Source organism: Hypanus sabinus, chromosome 16 (genome assembly GCF_030144855.1).
Source record: "Hypanus sabinus isolate sHypSab1 chromosome 16, sHypSab1.hap1, whole genome shotgun sequence".
Taxonomy (NCBI): domain Eukaryota; kingdom Metazoa; phylum Chordata; class Chondrichthyes; order Myliobatiformes; family Dasyatidae; genus Hypanus; species Hypanus sabinus.
In genome coordinates, this window is record NC_082721.1 from 32,588,327 (window position 1) to 32,605,859 (window position 17,533).

The 17,533-nt window shown below is 41.4% G+C and overlaps 1 protein-coding gene across 2 annotated transcripts in view; it reads left to right on the plus strand.

Annotated features, from left to right (window-relative positions):
• The window catches only part of LOC132406192 (ras-related protein Rab-11B-like), a 32,384-nt gene extending 18,360 nt beyond the window's left edge, over window positions 1–14,024 (plus strand). For both annotated transcript variants that reach the window (XM_059991512.1, XM_059991511.1), the window contains 4 exons: window positions 7,279–7,474; window positions 11,655–11,848; window positions 12,975–13,055; window positions 13,361–14,024. In XM_059991512.1, coding sequence (XP_059847495.1) covers window positions 7,279–7,474; window positions 11,655–11,848; window positions 12,975–13,055; window positions 13,361–13,503 — 614 coding nt within the window. In that variant the 3' untranslated portion in view covers window positions 13,504–14,024. The remainder of the gene's footprint in view (window positions 1–7,278; window positions 7,475–11,654; window positions 11,849–12,974; window positions 13,056–13,360) is intronic.
• The last annotated feature ends 3,509 nt before the right edge of the window (window positions 14,025–17,533 follow it).

Consider the following 17,533-nt stretch of genomic DNA (forward strand, 5'->3'; position numbering starts at 1 on the left):
AACTGCTTCTCATTTCCAACTCATCACCTGCACCCTATTTAAACTTATCTCTTATCCACAATTCTTTTTCACCCATTGAACTAGCCAGCCTCAACCAGTTGCTCCTAGCCTTCAGTTACCTTCTTGCCTGTGGGTTTAGTATCTATTCTCTCTCGTTTTGTGGCCCCTCGTGGCTTGTTATTTTTGAAATCTATTATTAAAGTTATCATTCATTACTGAATCATCTCCACTGTACTGCTTTTAGGTCAAAGCTCCTCTACATCTCCTGATAGTCACCCAATTTGTACTTGGTTTTCCACTGTATTGAAAAGCCCATGGTGAATACTGAATACAGTATACTGGATAGGAAGATGTCCAAGTGACTACCTTCTGCACATAGAACTAATGGGTTCTAGAATGCTGGGAAGAGAAGAGTAGTAGGATAGGTGTTGTGTCTAGAGAAACTTCTTCAGCATTCCTGGAAGAGAAGTAGCCCTTAATAGTAAATTTAAATCAAAAACTGCCAGTTCTGAAACAAAGTGCAGAAGGCCATAGACAGATAGGTCAAATTTGGGGTGGGATAAAGAAATAAAATGACAGGCAAACATGTTTGGAAAATTGAAATCTCCTTCCTTGCTTCAGCTGCATCCCATGTGGACCATGTGGCTTATCCACTTTAAGAGCAGTGAGCCTTTCCAGATCACCTCTTTAGCCCATCTGGAATCTCATCCGTATCTTTCATAGCTACGGCTGCAATGTCATCCTCCATGATCAAGACTGCTTCATTTAATGAGCTATCCATGTACCCTTGAGTTTTCCCTCTGGCCTCTGAATGGCCCCTTGTTCACTTACCTTTAGAATACTTTTAAGATTCCTTTTCAGATTTAATGCTAGCTTTTTCTCATGCACTCTTCTTTTCTCTAACTTCACCTCTTCAATATTCTCTGATCTTACTTACTTTAACAGTCTGGCTTCTGTCATCAACCTTTTCCTGTCTTTTTTTTATTCACTGTCTTCTTGATCATCTCAGGTGCTCTGTCCTTAATTTCTCACTTAAGCCCACCCATCTTCATAAACTTAGCACTTGAATAGGGAAGGGGAAGAGAGATACAAGTTTAATGCTGCAAATGGGTTTAGCTAGATAATGAGAGGTGGAGAAAGGTCTAGCTGGATTGCTTTTTCATTGAGCCATAGAGCTGGTACAGATTCAGATTTGCATTCATTTATTTATCACTTGTACATTAAAACATGCAACGAATGTGCGGTTTGCATTAACGACCAACACAACCTAAGGATATGCTGGGGACAGCCTGCAAGTGTCCAGTGCAAACATAGCATGCCCACAGTGTTCATCTAAACACCACTACCACCACCAACAACAACAAAAACAACAATACAAAACAGAACACAGCAACAAGCCATAGTTGGCATGAGCAAAGCAAAAGGGCCCATTTCTTTCCTTTGTGTTTCAATGATTCTGTGATTCCATTTTCATTATATTCTTAGCCTCACTAATCCCAGGTGAGTTCAGGGATGTTAGATTCCTTCCTTCAGCCAAAGTTCAACTGTCTTAACTGAAAAACAGCTTTGAATAAGGGAAAGGCTCCTACTTGAACCCAACTACTTAGAGCTAATGGTGAAGGAAACATGCATCTTTTATTTGTCCTCCCCTGTTCAAAAGGAACTGGCTGTTGCAACACTTACCAGATTTCCTATTTCTGCATCTTATTCGTCATCTGATAATCCAGTGCCAATTTCTGTTGAACATGTTGTAAATTAGATTGATTATTCAAGGGGCAGAGTCAGAATCCACGGTAGTTCTACCACAATAGCGTAGGGTTAGTGCAATGCTATTACAGCTCAGGGTGTTGGAGTTCAATTCCGGCGTCTTCTGTAAGGAGTTCATACGTCTTCCCTGTGGAATGCGAGGATTTTCCCTGGGTGTCTGGTTTCCTCCCACAGTCCAAAGACCTACCGGGTAGGTTATGTGGTCATTGTAAATTGTCCCGTGATTAGGCTAGAGTTAAATTGGGATTATTGTGGATTGCTGGGGTGGCAAAGCTCAAAGAGGAGAAAGGAACTACTCTACACTGTATCGCAAAATAAAAATTGCAACACAGTTTGATGGAATATTCCCTGTTGAAATATTAATCTGCTCTCCTTTCCTAGGTAATACCAGCCCTTCTACATGTTCCTTCTGTTTTGTTTCATCATCCTAAAATTTGTTATGAATTATTTTGTAATGGCAGCAAATCATTTTTCTAATGATGCTCTGGAAATAACATTTGAAATAGCACATGCCTTTGAACAGAGAAGTTCCCTTTGTTTCACCCATTGCTCTTTCCCCATATTCACTGCTACCTAGATCGATTTGTTTCTAATGAGAGGTCCCTCATCTCAAACATTATCTGTTTCTCTTTTCACAGATGCTGCCTGATCTGTAGGGTTATTCCAGCATTTTCTATTTTCTGTCTTTACAAGTGGGTTCAGTTTTTCTTCTCTATTTGTACAAGCCTTTTTTGTTGGGCAGGTCCCACAACTTTATCATTAACAGCAAATTACACAGAGAAAAAAGCTCCATTTAAGCCATTTTCACCCTAACCAAGATATTCCCTTTATTCTACTGATACCTCCTCCACTTTCTGTCTTAGTGAAAATAAAATAGTTTCTCCCTTTTTCCCAGTTCTGACAAATGTGTGGACCTCAAATGTGTGTTCTCCTCTTTCCACAGATCTGCCTTTCCTGCAAAATTTTCTTATCATTTCCTGTTTTCATTTGAAATGGACCAATTTAGGATTATAACTTGATGCTGGTACAATTTAATACTTGGTACCTAGACTAATGTAGGACTTACTTCACTCCTAGATGCCCGCTGGCTATTCTTTGGACTCTTGGAGGAAGAGTCCACTCACTGGTGTAATATATGATTAACACTTGGGGTCTCATTCAATAAAGTCCTCAATAATAGATTCAAAGTGGATTTATTATCAACAAATGTATAAATTATATACCTTGAAATTCGTCTGCTTTCAAGCAGCCTCAAAGCAAGAAACCTGAATAATCAAATTCTAAAAAAAAGGTCAAAAACCACTGGGTGGAGAAAGAGAGAGAGAAAGAAACAGGCACATATGTAGACAATAGAGGCAAGTCAACAGCATCCCAAATCAGACTGAGTTCCAGATCCACTCCCTGAGCAGCCGGGGTAGGCCCAAGCCTCAGCACCTACTTCATCACACAGGCGGGCAGATGCACAGCAGCCAGATCAGTTCACAGCCTCAGCACCACGGAGAAAGTGATAAACATTTACGGGAGAACAAGCAAAATCAGCCCAAGCTTCACCTCCGTACCCAACACTCGGGCTTCCGGTCTATCTGGGCCAACATTTAAATTGTCCAAGCAATGCACAAACTGAGGGTTCTGGATTTGATGTATGCATTATACCACATTAGTTCAATGCACTTTGCTTTTTTTATTATTAGCTTTGTCACATCTGCATCGAATCCTACAGTGAAATGTGCTATTTGCATGAAATCAAATCATATCAGTGAGGATCACAAACAAGAGAAAATCTGCAGATGCTGGAAATCCAAGCAACACACACAAAATGCTGGAGGAATTCAGCAGGTCAGGCAGCATCTATTGAAAAAACTGCAGTCGACGTTTTGGGCCGAGTCCCTTCATCAGTAAGGATGGTGCTGGGCAGCCAGCTAATATTGACATTCTTCCATGGCCGACATAGCACCAGGAAGAAACCATGCAGTTAAGGGGAAAATGTACAAACACCTTACTGATAGTGGTGGGAATTGAACCCCAATCTTATAGTCGCCACTGTTAAGTGTTGCACTAGCTGCCACACTACCGTGCTGCCAGTGTGATGGTGGATAAGAATAGTACAGTTGCCAGCAATCACCCTGAGGGTTGGAGAAAATTTAAGGGAGGATGAAATAAGACTCTGAGAAACCAATTTGTTTGCTATTTTCTTGAATCTGCAGCAAAGAGATGGTTAGATTTAGGCCAATAGTTTATGCTAAAACCCAGATGACACTACTCTCTTCTAATCCTTTCAGCATGCATTTCTGTTTCTTTGTTCATTGTGCTTAGGAGGGAGATTGAAAATCTGGCTGAGTAGGGCCACAACAAAACCTTTCACTCAATGCTAGCAAGACTTAGGAGTTAATTATTGACTACAGGAGGAGGAAACCAGGGGTCCATGAGCCAGTCCTCATTTGGGGATCAGAGGTGGAGAGGTCAGCAACTTTAAACTCCTTGATGCTGTTATTGCAGAGGACCTATCCTGAGTCTAGCACATAAGTGTAATTAGGAAGAAAGCATGGTAGCACCTGTAATTCCTTAGAAGTTTGCTAAGATTCAACACAACATCTAAAACTGACAAACTTCTATAGATGTCTGGTGGAGAGTACATTGACTGGCTGCATCACAGCCTGGTATGGAAACACCAATGTCCTTAAACAGAAAAATCCACAAAAATTAATGGATATGGCCCAGTCTGTAATAGGTAAAGCCCTCCCTGCAGTAAGCACATCTACACGGAGTGCAGTCACAGGAAAGCAGCATCCAGCCTCAATGACCCCCACCACCCAGGACATGCTCTCCTGTCACTGCTGCCATCAGGAAGGAGGTACAGAGGCCTCAGGACCTTCACCATCACATTCAGGAATAGTTATTACCCCTCAACCATCAGGCTCTTGAACCAATGGTGGTAACTTCACTTGCCCCATCACTGAACTGAACAACTTACGGGTTCACTTTCAAGGACTCTTCATTTAATGTTCTTGATATTTATCGCTTATTTATTCATTTACTTTTTATTTTGTCTGTGCATGTTTTCTTCTGCACATTGGTTGCTTGTTCTGTTGGGTGCGGTCTTTTAGTGGTTCTATTATGGCTCTTGGATTTATTGAGTATTCCTGCAAGAAAACAAATCTCAGAGTTGTACACAGTGACATGTATGTACTTTGATAATAAACTTACTTTGAATTTTATTTACTTTCTCTTGAAATATATTTATACAATTCACCTCAGATACTTCAAGTTCCACGTTTTAAATATTTTGGGATGAAGTAAAGCAATAGGAAGTTTACAACTAATGAAGATTGTTGTCAGGCAACTTTCTAATCGCGCAGCTGTTATATTTCCTGCTGTACATGTTAATAAAAAGCAATTTCAATCTATAGCAGACACATTGTGACCTCTGACAGGATGGAGGCAGAGGTTTGCCTAGCCAGTCTTCCTGTATTTTAGTATCAGTTAATCCCAGGCTGTCTATTAGATTGCAGTTTTCTTTGGTATCACTGGCATTGTGTTAGTATCTTCAGAAGTCATTCATGTGTGCCCATGGTTTTATCAGTAATTTTTGCTGAGACTAAAATAAATAAACCTCCTTTCACATTTTTCCTGCTAGTCTCACAAGTATTCGCATTTTGTGGTATCTCAGTTAGCCAGGCAAACTCCATGCATAAAGTTAGACAGTCTTGACAGGTTTTTTAACCATAGAGGCCCCATAGCCGAGCCTAGTTGTACAGAATGTTGCTGCAAACATTTTCCACTGGTTTGTTACAGGATAGTATTTACGGCAAGGAGCCTGGTTGCTGTTCCCTTCCTTCATTTGGATTGGCAGAAGTGAAATGTTGCTAAAATGCCTCAGTTCAGAGCATAATTTTTAATGGCAAGCAAGATGGCACACCCAACATCTCCATCCCCTGACTTCCCACTGAACCTCTGGAGGAGCTCAAACTGTTCATGTGGCTCCTTGAAGTAAATGCATGTCACAAATTATCCTGCATAAGAGGTAGAAGCAACGGTAGGCTATTTGGCCCCTTGGGCCCATTCTGCCATTCACGTCTTGACATATCTTTTGCCTCAGTACCACTTTTCTTCACTAACCCAGTGCCTCCTCACTGTGTTAAGAAATCTGTAACATGGGAGATTCTGCAGATGCTGGAAACCCTGAGCAACGCATACAAAATACTAAAGGAACTCAGCAAGTCAGACAGGATCTGTGGAGGGGATGTTTTGGGCCAAGATACTGTCAGAAATCTGTAATTTATGGAGGATGTAGGCACTGACAAAAATCTAACCTACTAATGAATCGCCAGCTTTATGAGAAGCAGCACCTGTACTCAAGTACACATTGTCTGGGGGTACCTATACCCAGTGCAAGACAGCACTCTGATCACCTGTAATGTGTGTCAGCAACTGGGAACAGCTAGCATCTAAGGAGTCTGTTTCCTAGTGATAATCAGCACATAGTGAGCACATTTTCAAAGGGAGCTCAAGCCCTTAGAGCTTGTACTCCTTTGAGAATCAGCACCTGAGGAACCTTTGGTAGATTGAGAGTGAACGTGCGGGGAATGAACCCCCTAGTAAGAGTCAGCACTCAGGAAACCTGTAGTTCAGGGAGACCCAGCTCTGCAGGGGAGCTGCTTCTAAAATGATTCAGCAAAGTGGAATATGGAGTGGGCAAGTGCAGAAAGAGATGAGACATTCTGTCTTTGTATAACTGTGCATGTTTGTCTACGGTTCTGTGCACAGTACTAATCGAGATGGGGAAAGGGTGTAAACGCAGAATGAATTGACTGGGGAAAAGGAAGGGAAAGCGGGAAAATTAAAAAGGCTCTGCAAATGAACTAATTAGTACAGGGAGATAACTGCTTACAAAATCTCTGGAGGAAAAGCAAAGGATGAAATCCTCTTTCTGCCATGTGTCTTTTTCTGATGTCTGCTCATGCAGAAGTCGCATTTGCAATTTTCCTGTTGTGCTTTTATTTTGCTGAACCTGGAAACTGATTCAAGTATAACCTGTCAATTTTGTGTTTTGTGTATGTTCTGTACCCAACGTCTTCAACAAAACTTTCTTTGTAAAGGGATTAGAAATGGAGGTCATCTTGGTACAGTTTACAAAAGGGTAAATCGAAGGAGAAGTAATTTCAAGTAATTCCAGCATCATTCTGAAAGGAATCAGCATTCTCAAATGAGTACAATGGGTCAGGTTTGTGGCCAGCTTCCATGTCCAAATAGGGAAGTGGGTTATGGATAACAGGTAAAATCCCCAAGGAGTAAGAATGGCATTCCACAGATGAAGCCTGATGACTCATGTAGTTACCAGCAGCAGGTGACAGAACTGTGGCAAGGGTTTGGCAGCAGGTATCCCCTTACAGAATTAACTGCATGAAGGGAGATGAGAAGATTGTGCAGCTGTGAATGATGCAGTCAATCATTCTACCGTGGATTTACTGAAATGTGTCATGCTGTAATACTTTCAAACTGTTTATTTTTCAGTTGTGCTAATTGGAGACTCTGGGGTTGGAAAGAGCAACCTCCTGTCGAGGTTCACACGCAATGAGTTTAACCTGGAAAGTAAAAGCACCATTGGAGTTGAGTTTGCCACCAGGAGTATCCAAGTAGATGGAAAGACAATTAAAGCACAGATCTGGGACACAGCAGGACAGGAGCGATACCGTGCCATCACTTCAGCGTGAGGACCTTCTTTTGTTCATGTCTTTCTCTGCTTTGTCTCCCTATATTCTTAGGCCAAGGCCTACTTTGTTTCCACAATTATCAGTGAACTTTCCAGACTTCTCTGATGCCTTTGTATACCCAATTTACAGGAAATCAAAGAAGGTTAGCTTAAGTATATACTTCTTGAGAGATAGGGCAGTGACAGGGGACTCTATAGTTAGAGGGTCAGATGGACGATTCTGTGCACCCAGGAAAGAAATGCGGATGGTAATTTACCTCCAAGGTGCCGGGGTCCAGGATGTTTCTGATCGCATCCATGACATCTTGAAGTGGGAGGGAGAACAGCCAGAGGTCGTGGTACATATTGGTACCAACGGCATAGGTAGGAAAAGAGAGGAGGGCCTAGAAAAAGACTACAGGGAGTTAGGAAAGAAGTTGAGAAGCAGGATTTTAAGGGTAGTAATCTTGGGATTACTGCCTGTACCACGTGACAGTGAGTATAGGAATAGAATGAGTTGGAGGATAAATGCGTGGCTGAGGGATTGGAGCAGGGGGCAGGGATTCAGATTTCTGGATCATTGGGACCTCTTCTGGGGCAGGTGTGACCTATACAAAAAGGACGGGTTGCACTTTAATCCGAGGGAGATTTGCTAAGGCTACTGGGGAGAGTTTAAACAAAAATTGCTGGGGGTGGTAACTGAAGTGATGAAGGGAAATATTGGCTCACAAATAAGGGTTGGAGACAGTGCAAAAGGAAGGATAGGCAGGTGATAGAGAAGGAATACGTTCAGTCCGATGGTTTGAGATGTGTCTATTTTAATGTAAGGAGTATCATGAATAAAGTGGATGAGCCTAGAGCGTGGATCAGCACTTGGAGCAATGATGTCATGGCCATTACAGAGACCTAGATGGTGCAGGGGCAGGAATGGCTACTTCAAGCGCCAGGCTTTAGATGTTTCAGAAAGGACAGGGAGGGAGGCAAAAGAGGTGAGCCGTTGCACTGTTGATCAGGGATAGTGTCACGGCTGCAGAAAAGGAGGAAGTCATGGAGGGATTGTCTACGAAGTCTCTGTGGGTAGAAGTTAGCAATAGGAAGGAGTCAATAACTCTACTGGGTGTTTTTATAGACCACCCAATAGTAACAGGGACATCAAGGAGCAGACAGGGAGAAATATTCTGGAAAGGTGCAATAATAACAGGGTTGTCGTGGTGGGAGATTTTAATTTCCCACATATCGATTGGCATGTCCCTAGAGTGAGGGGTATAGATGGGGTGGAGTTTGTTAGGTGTCTTCTGGGACCCCTACTCTTTGTGATTTTTATAAATGACCTGAATGAGGAAGTGGAGGGATGGGTTAGTAAACTTGCTGATGACACAAAGATTGGGTGTGTTGTGGATAGTGTGGAGGACTGTCAGACGTTACAACAGGGCATTGATAGGATGCAGAACTGGGCTGAAAAGTGGCAGATGGAGTTCAACCCAAATGAGTGTGAGGTGGTTCATTTGGTAGGTCAAATATGATGGCAGAATATAGTATTAATGGTAAGACTCTTGGCAGTGTGGAGGATCAGAGGAATCTTGGGGTCCGAGTCCATAGGACACTCAAAACTGCTGCACAGACTGACTGTGGTTAAGAAGGCATATGGTGCATTGGCCTTCATCTATAGGAAAGATGTGGAAACCATAAAAAGTTTGCAGAGGAAATTTACAAGGATGTTGTCTGGATTGGGGAGCATGCCTTATGAGAATAGGTTGAGTGAACTCAGCCTTTTCTCCTTGGAGCGACGGAGGATGAGAGGTGACTTGATAGAGGTGTACAAGATAATGAGAGTCATTGATCATGTGGATAGTCAGAGGCTTTTCCCCGGGGCTGACCTGCATGAGAGGGCATAGTTTTAAGGTGCTTAGAAGTAGGTACAGAAATGTCAGGGATACATTTTTTACGCACAGAGTGGTGAGTGCATGGAATGGGCTGCCAGCGGCGGTGGTAGAGGTGGAAACGCTAAGGTCTTTTAAGAGACTCCTGGATGGCTGCATGGAGCTTAGAAGAATAGAGGGCTATGGGTAAAGCCTAGGTAGTTCTAAGGTAGGGACATGTTTGGCACAGCTTTGTGGGCCTAAGGGCCTGTATGGTGCTGTAGGTTTTCTGTTTCTATAGCATAGCTCTGGTGTCCCAAGAGCTCTCCAACCAGGAAGGAGAATGACATACATTAACATAGAGAACTGCCTAGCCTTTGGGACTGCTCCTCCTACCTGTAGTGATTGCCCAGTTAGGTTTCTGTTGAAGCAAGAATATTATAGAACTCTTCATTTCAAAAACAATCTGAGTATTCTGGTTGGGGCCATTAGCTGACCAATGGATGATTGAAGTGAAACAGAATTGGTGAGATTGGGCTGGGCTTTTAAGGTTCAGGGCTCAGATTAAGATAAGGTTGTTTAGTGTCATATCCAGTAGATAAGTGTAAAACAGAACAAAATAATTATTACTCTGGATCCAATGCAGCACAAAAAAAAATTAAAAATATAAATACATAACTTAGATACATAGACTGTATGTACATAAAGTGATGATCAGCCCTACTGCTTGGGAAAAGTAACTGTATTTGAGTTGATCTTGGTGTGGCTGTTACGTAGCCTCCTCACTGATGAGAGTGGGGCAAACAGGCCAGGGTGGGTTGGATCATTCATGATATGGCTGGCCTTTTCTCTAGCACCTGTCTGAAAATACATCCTTGATAGCGGATGGGGAGGTGTTGGGCAATTTTGACTACCTGTTGTAGAGCCTTCTTGTCTGTGTTTCCATACCTCACAGTGGTGCAGCTTGTCAGGATGCTATCCACTGCACTTCCCTAGGTCATGAGGATTGATGTGTATAATCCAGCTCACTTCAGAAAGTAGAGGCATTGGTGAGCTTTCTTGATTGGGTAGAATGTGTTCTGGGACCATAAGAGGTTACCAGAGTTGTACACTCCCAGGAAATTAAAACTGTTCAGTGTCCACTGCGATGTAAAGAGGGGTGACAAATCAGAGTTGATAAATTGGGCGATCTAGTGTTTTCAAATGAGAGAGAGTTGGGAGAATTTAGGTGAAATCACTTTGCAGGGAATAACATTCTTTGATGCCCTTAGGCTATAGAATTTGCTATTGCTCAGGGCAGGACCCATTATAAAATGGCTGGAGTGAATGAGAAAGTTGATTATTACATTTCACTTGGTCCAAGTGCATTTTCTGCCACAAAAATGAAAAATAGGAATGCATGATTGATTTTCTAGGCAGGGCTTCACAGGATCAGTTTTTTTTAAGATCTAACTTTCACGGGTATAGCTCTGTAAATGTTAAATGCTGGTCATTCTTCCATACTTGGTCTTGCTGGGTTCAACATCTCTGATATTTAATATTGGGGTACAGGTTCATAGACTGTTACTGGAACACATATTCTTGAGCTTCAAGCTTCACACTTTCTCTAGAGGTATAGGTTTCCAGACCCAATCTCACTGGGGTACAGGTCCTCTAGCAAGGTGCCTTGGGAGTACAAGTTTGAGGATGCTGTCTTTTGGTCAAGGTCCTTAAAACTGTAGCAATGATATTGTTTCATGGACAGCATCTCATGAGGTGCAGATTCCAGGATACGGCCCAAGCTGGAGAATAAATATGGCCCTTCACAAAGCTTCAGGTTGCTGGATACACTCTCTGGCTGGGAACCAGGTCTCCAACTGAGATACAGACCCCTGTGAATTGTCTTTTATATGTTTATGGGGGTCTCAAATGTTTTTGCAACAAGAGAAAAAATTCCTGGATATTTTCCCTCACTGGGAATAAGTCCGGCTACTGTCTCTTGCTAGAGTGCAGGGTTTCTTTCTCATTGGGGGATAGGTACCCAGATATTGGAATATACCCAAAGCCTACATCCTACTGGGGTACTGGTCCCAGATCCCATTAGTCACAGAGGTAAAGTACTTTGATTATTGTCTTAGGCTAGAATATATGGACGGATGTCATCTGCCTTGTGTTCTGTTTTGTCTGTGGGGTATGAACGTCTGTGGGGTATGAACTGTTAATTTCCTGTAGGGTGGACAGCACCAGAGGCAGACTTGAAAAAAAAATAGCTTATTTATTTGTTTCATCCCAACTCAGCATGAAAACTGAAGATTTCAGAAAGGAGCATTGATACAATCTGGACTTGTGTGTGTTTTCAGGTACTACCGTGGAGCTGTAGGTGCCCTGCTGGTGTATGATATTGCCAAACATCTAACATATGAGAACGTAGAGCGATGGCTGAAAGAATTGCGTGATCACGGTGACAACAATATTGTCATCATGCTGGTTGGGAACAAGAGTGACCTTCGCCACCTGAGAGCTGTGCCAACAGATGAGGCACGGGCATTTGCTGGTGAGTCATGTAGTAGCTGAAAGCTATCTAAAACCATCCTCCACCCAGCAGGGGAAGTTAGGACATTTTATTAGACCATTTCATTCACTTGCTGCTTCCTCTTTCTCTATTTCTGGTAACAGCATTTCTTATGATGTTGTAAGAGGCGTCCCACTGAGTCTATGTCAGCTCTCAAAACAGTTCCTCAATGGTGTTTTTCCCCACTTATTTCCCCGCAATCCCTTCTCTACCATGTCCCCACTGATTCATCTACACTCATCCACTTTAAGGATATCAGTTAATTAACAATATCAACATATCTTTTAGATATGGAAAGGAAACAGGAGCACGAAAACCCACATGGTAACAGGAAGAATGTGCAAAGCCCAAGGTTAGGATTAAACTCAAGTCACTTAAGCTGTGTGTTAGCAGCACCAACCTTTATGCCATAGTGCCACCTAGCATTACACCTGCTTTATTGATGTGCTGATGCACCTTGGGCATATGCATGCTGCAGCATTGACACAGTAAATGATTTCCCTGTTTTCCTCAAAGAAATTTGTTTTCCATCTTTATGGGAATTCTGAGGTTTCCCTTCTAAGGTCTGAGTGATGGGTTGTCCAATTGTTTGCTCAGCTGTTGCCAGCAATAAATAAAAGGAAATAGGATCATAATGCCCAGAATTTTAAACTGTGTATAAACACCATGCTTGATTCTAATGATTAAATTGAATTATGTATTACTCAGTTCAAAATATCTAATGAAAAGTTAAAGGGTGAATTGAGAGGCCACTGATAGAAAACTTGAGTTTTCTTCTGCATTGAACATTTCTAGTTTTCACCCATAATTTGTAATGTTTGTGTTGCAACAAATTTACAATGGACAATAAATGAAACAGACAGAGATATGACAAACAGGAAATTAATGTTAAGTTTTCATTTTCTCTCAGTACTTGAATGGAATCATACTTCATTCTAAATTTCCTCTCCTTCATTTGAAACATGAGCTATACTGATAAACCCTGTGTAAAAGGATTTCTCTTGAAGATTTATTGAATTCCATAGCTTTTACATGGGGAAGAATTGGGGAGTTTCTTACTCACTCGCCTCAAGATTACTCACGTTTCCTCTGTTCTTTTTTGATGCAGAGAAGAACTCACTTTCATTTATTGAAACATCTGCCTTGGACTCAACTAATGTGGAGGAGGCTTTCCAAAATATTTTAACAGGTAAAACCAAAAAAAAAAAAAAAAAAAAAATCCACATCTGAATCAAGTATCTACACTGTGAACTAAATCCAAAAGAAATCGGAATGAAATAGAATACTAAATTTTCAATCAAAATGGGAGGTCTACTACTTGAGGTTAAAATAGAAAAATGAATTATGCCCTTCAGTGCTTTCTACCATCAATGTTTTGAGTTAGAAATCCTTAATCAGACCATTAGTAGTCTTTCAATGTTCATACTGACAGGACGAAAATCTACTTATATAAGGAGTTGGGTTCAATGTGATTAACATTATTTTCTTTTACAGAAATTTACCGCATTGTTTCTCAGAAGCAAATCTCAGACCGGATGGCACACGAAACACCTGGCAGTGATGTGGTTGAGATTGATGTGCCCCCAACAAGTGATGGGCAGAAATCTAGTAAACTGCAGTGTTGTCAGAATATGTGACCCACTTATTTGTTCTAATTCCCCACCCCAGCCTGTCCATTGTCGTGTGTTTGGAACATTTAAGTCCAACCATTGAACAATTTTATTTTGTTTTGCTGTTACCATAAGCAGCAAATAATTGCCTGAAATGTACAGGTGTTTGCTCAATGCCAACAGACAAGTTGCCACTAATTTAACCAGCCTCTAACTCTCAGCTGAGAGTAAAGAAACGGAGGCAAGCTGACAAAGTTTTCCATGGCATTCTACAGCCTGGATGATGGAAGGAAAGCCTTGCCTGTTTGCATCTCCAAAGACCTTAGAGAGGTGACCGGGTACAATCTCATTCCAGTTCCAAATGGTTCTGGATCCACAGCACAAACCTGGAATAATTTAGGACAAATTCAATTTCAGTTCATTTGAAGTGATTTAAGAGAAAATATTTAAGCAGAGATGAAATATTTGTTCTACTAAAGAACATCTGCTGTTTTATAGTAAATACAATTAAAAAATAAATGTTAAGTTCCAGCAGCGTGTTTGGGCTGTTTCTGCATTTCCCTGCATAGCCGTTCTTTAATGTCCCGATGGTTATTTAAGTGCAAAATAATAAGACCATCCCAACCATGTTCAGCCAGGAATACTAAGTAGATGATCAGTTTCTTCTGGAAAATTTCACTGTCAAACAAGCCAGTCTTCCATCAGTTTGATGTACTCCCTTTGATAGCAGGAAATAGATGAGAGTACTCAGGTACTGATATATAGACTCAGTGACAACTTTAATAGGTGCAGGAGTGGAACCCGATGTGGTCTTCTGCCATTGTAGCCCATCCACTTAAAAGTTTCATCGTGTTGTGCATTCAGGGTTGCTCTTCCACTCACCACTATTGTAACACTTAGTTGTTTGAGTTACAGTCACCTTCCTGTCAGCTTGAACCATTCTCTTTTGACCTCTCTCATTAACAAGGGATCTTTGACCACAGAACTGCCAGTTAATGGATGCTTTTTGTTGTGTGTGAAAATCCAAGGAGATTAACAGTTTATGAAATACTCAAACCACCCTATCTGACACCAACAATCATTCCATCGTCAAAGTCACTTTGATCACGTTTTCCCCCATTTTTGACTATGTCTGCATACATTTATGCATTGAGTTTCTGCTGCATGATTGGCTGATTAGATATTTGTATTAACAAATGGGTGTTCACATGCACCTAATAAAGTGGTCACTGAGTGTATAGCAAAGGCTATGGGACCAAGCAACATCCCATCATTAATATTGAAGGCTTGCATTCCAAAGCACACATTTCCAATACAGTTACAACAGTGGCATTTACCTATCAATCTAGAAAATTGTCCAACTATGTCCTCTCCGCAAAAAATGCAAGACAAATACAGTCTGGCAAATATCACCCAATGAATCGGTCTGTCCTGATACATCAGCAAAAGTGGTGGAAGGTGTCATCAATGGTACTGTTAAGCAGCACCCTACTCACAAATAACCTCACCTGAATGATGCTAAAATGGTTCCACCACAACTGCTGTGCTCCAGGCCTCATGGACTAAGAGCTGAATTCTAGAGGTGAGAGGTGATTGTCTATGCAGTATGTGTGACAGCAATGAGCCCTGGTAAAAGTGAAATCAATGGGGATCAGTAGGGAAACAATCTAATGGTTGAGATTGTTGGAGGTCAATCATAACAGCCATAGCTATTATTGCAGAAGTTCCTTATGTGCTAAGCTCAACCCTCTTCAGCTGCTTGACCATTCGATCAGAAATGGCCTAGTTCTGATGAACACACAGCGTTCAATCTCATTCACTACCAAAAAATACACGAATCAGCCCATGTCTACATACAGTCCAACCTAGACAATGGGCTGATAAGTGTTGCATTACAGAGTGCACTACAAGGGCAAGTCAAGGATTACTTCCAACAAAAAACAATTTAACAATCCAGCTTTAATATTCAAAGGCTTTACCATTGCCAAATCCCCACCAGCAACATTCCTGGAGTCATCATTGACCAGAAATTTGAAGGGACCAACTACATCAATACTGTGACTACACATACAAATCAGAGGTTAGGTATCATAATAATCCTGAGGTATCCTGACACCCAAGCCTTTCTACCAGAGACAAGTCAGTAAATTGATGGAGTACTTGTTTCTTCCCTGGATATTGCAGCTCCGACAACTCACAAGATGCTTGACACCATACAGAACAAAACAGGCCACTCAACTGGCACCCAGCCACCACGGGCTCTCCATGCCAGTGGTGTACACCAACCAGTAAATACACTGTATAATAGACTGTTCTCAAGTTACCTAAATGCAAGAGCAATTGCATGCAACCATGGAAAGACTGCATCCGCAGAATTGTCTATACTTTTCATCTTCTTACCCTGGAAAGGATACTCATCAAAAAGGGAATGCATTAACAATTAACTTGACTGGTTCCAGGGACACAGTTTACATACAAGAAGAGATTGAGTAGACTGGGACTTTATAGATTTAGATCTCATCTGGACATACAAAATTCTTGAAGAAATTGGCAAGTCTAAAACCAGAGGGCACAATTTAGGATAAAACTGAATAGAGAAAAAGATTTTAATTGGGGTACTGAATGTCTGGAGTTTTCTATCCCAGAGGTCTGTGGAGACTAAGGTGTTGAGTTCACTCAAAACATAAATTGTTAGATTTCTGGACATTGAGGGATACAGAAACACTACAGGAAAATGGGACCGAGGTACAATGATAGATGGCCTACTCCTGCTCCTATTTCTTGTGTTATAAATATACATAAGAAGATATAAATATAGAGGTGGAGATTTATAGAGAATAAGATAGTCAAGAGTTGAGATGAAGATTGAAATCTTGTTGGATGAAAGGTCACAAACCAATGAAGATACATATACTTGAGACATATACTTCAGCATTTGGAGAATAAGGATTTTAAAGGGAAGCTGAAGACGTTATTCAAAGTAGGGGATGTCTAAGAGGAATGTGTAATGTGTCATTTAATTCATGTTGTCTGGACCAAATCTTCACTCCCACTACCATCCCTATATAACCATATAACAATCACAGCACAGAAACAGGCCATCTCGGCCCTCCTAGTCCGTGCCGAACTCTTAATCTCACCTAGTCCCACCTACCCGCACTCAGCCCATAACCCTCCACTCCTTTCCTGTCCATATACCTATCCAATTTTACCTTAAATGACACAACTGAACTGGCCTCTACTACTTCTACAGGAAGCTCATTCCACACAGCTATCACTCTCTGAGTAAAGAAATACCCCCTCATGTTTCCCTTAAACTTCTGCCCCCAACTCTCAAATCATGTTCTCTCGTTTGAATCTCCCCTACTCTCAATGGAAACAGCCTATTCACGTCAACTCTATCCCTCTCAAAATTTTAAATACCTCGATCAAATCCCCCCCTCAACCTTCTACGCTCCCATGAATAGAGACCTAACTTGTTCAACCTTTCTCTGTAACTTAAGTGCTGAAACCCAGGTAACATCCTAGTAAATCGTCTCTGCACTCTCTCTAATTTATTGATATCTTTCCTATAATTCGGAGACCAGAACTGTACACAATATTCCAAATTTGGCCTTACAATGCCTTGTACAATTTTAACATTACATCCCAACTTCTGTACTCAATGCTTTGATTTATAAAAGCCAGCGTTCCAAAAGCCTTCTTCACCACCCTATCTACATGAGACTCCACCTTCAGGGAACTATGCACTGTTATTCCTAGATCTCTCTGTTCCTCTGCATTCCTCAATGCCCTACCAGTTACCCTGTATGTTCTATTTGGATTATTCCTGCCAAAATGTAGAACCTCACACTTCTCAGCATTAAACTCCATCTGCCAACGTTCAGCCCATTCTTCTAACCGGCATAAATCTCCCTGCAAGCTTTGAAAACCCACCTCATTATCCACAACACCTCCTACCTTAGTATCATCGGCATACTTGCTAATCGAATTTACCACCCCATCATCCAGATCATTTATGTATATTACAAACAACATTGGGCCCAAAACAGATCCC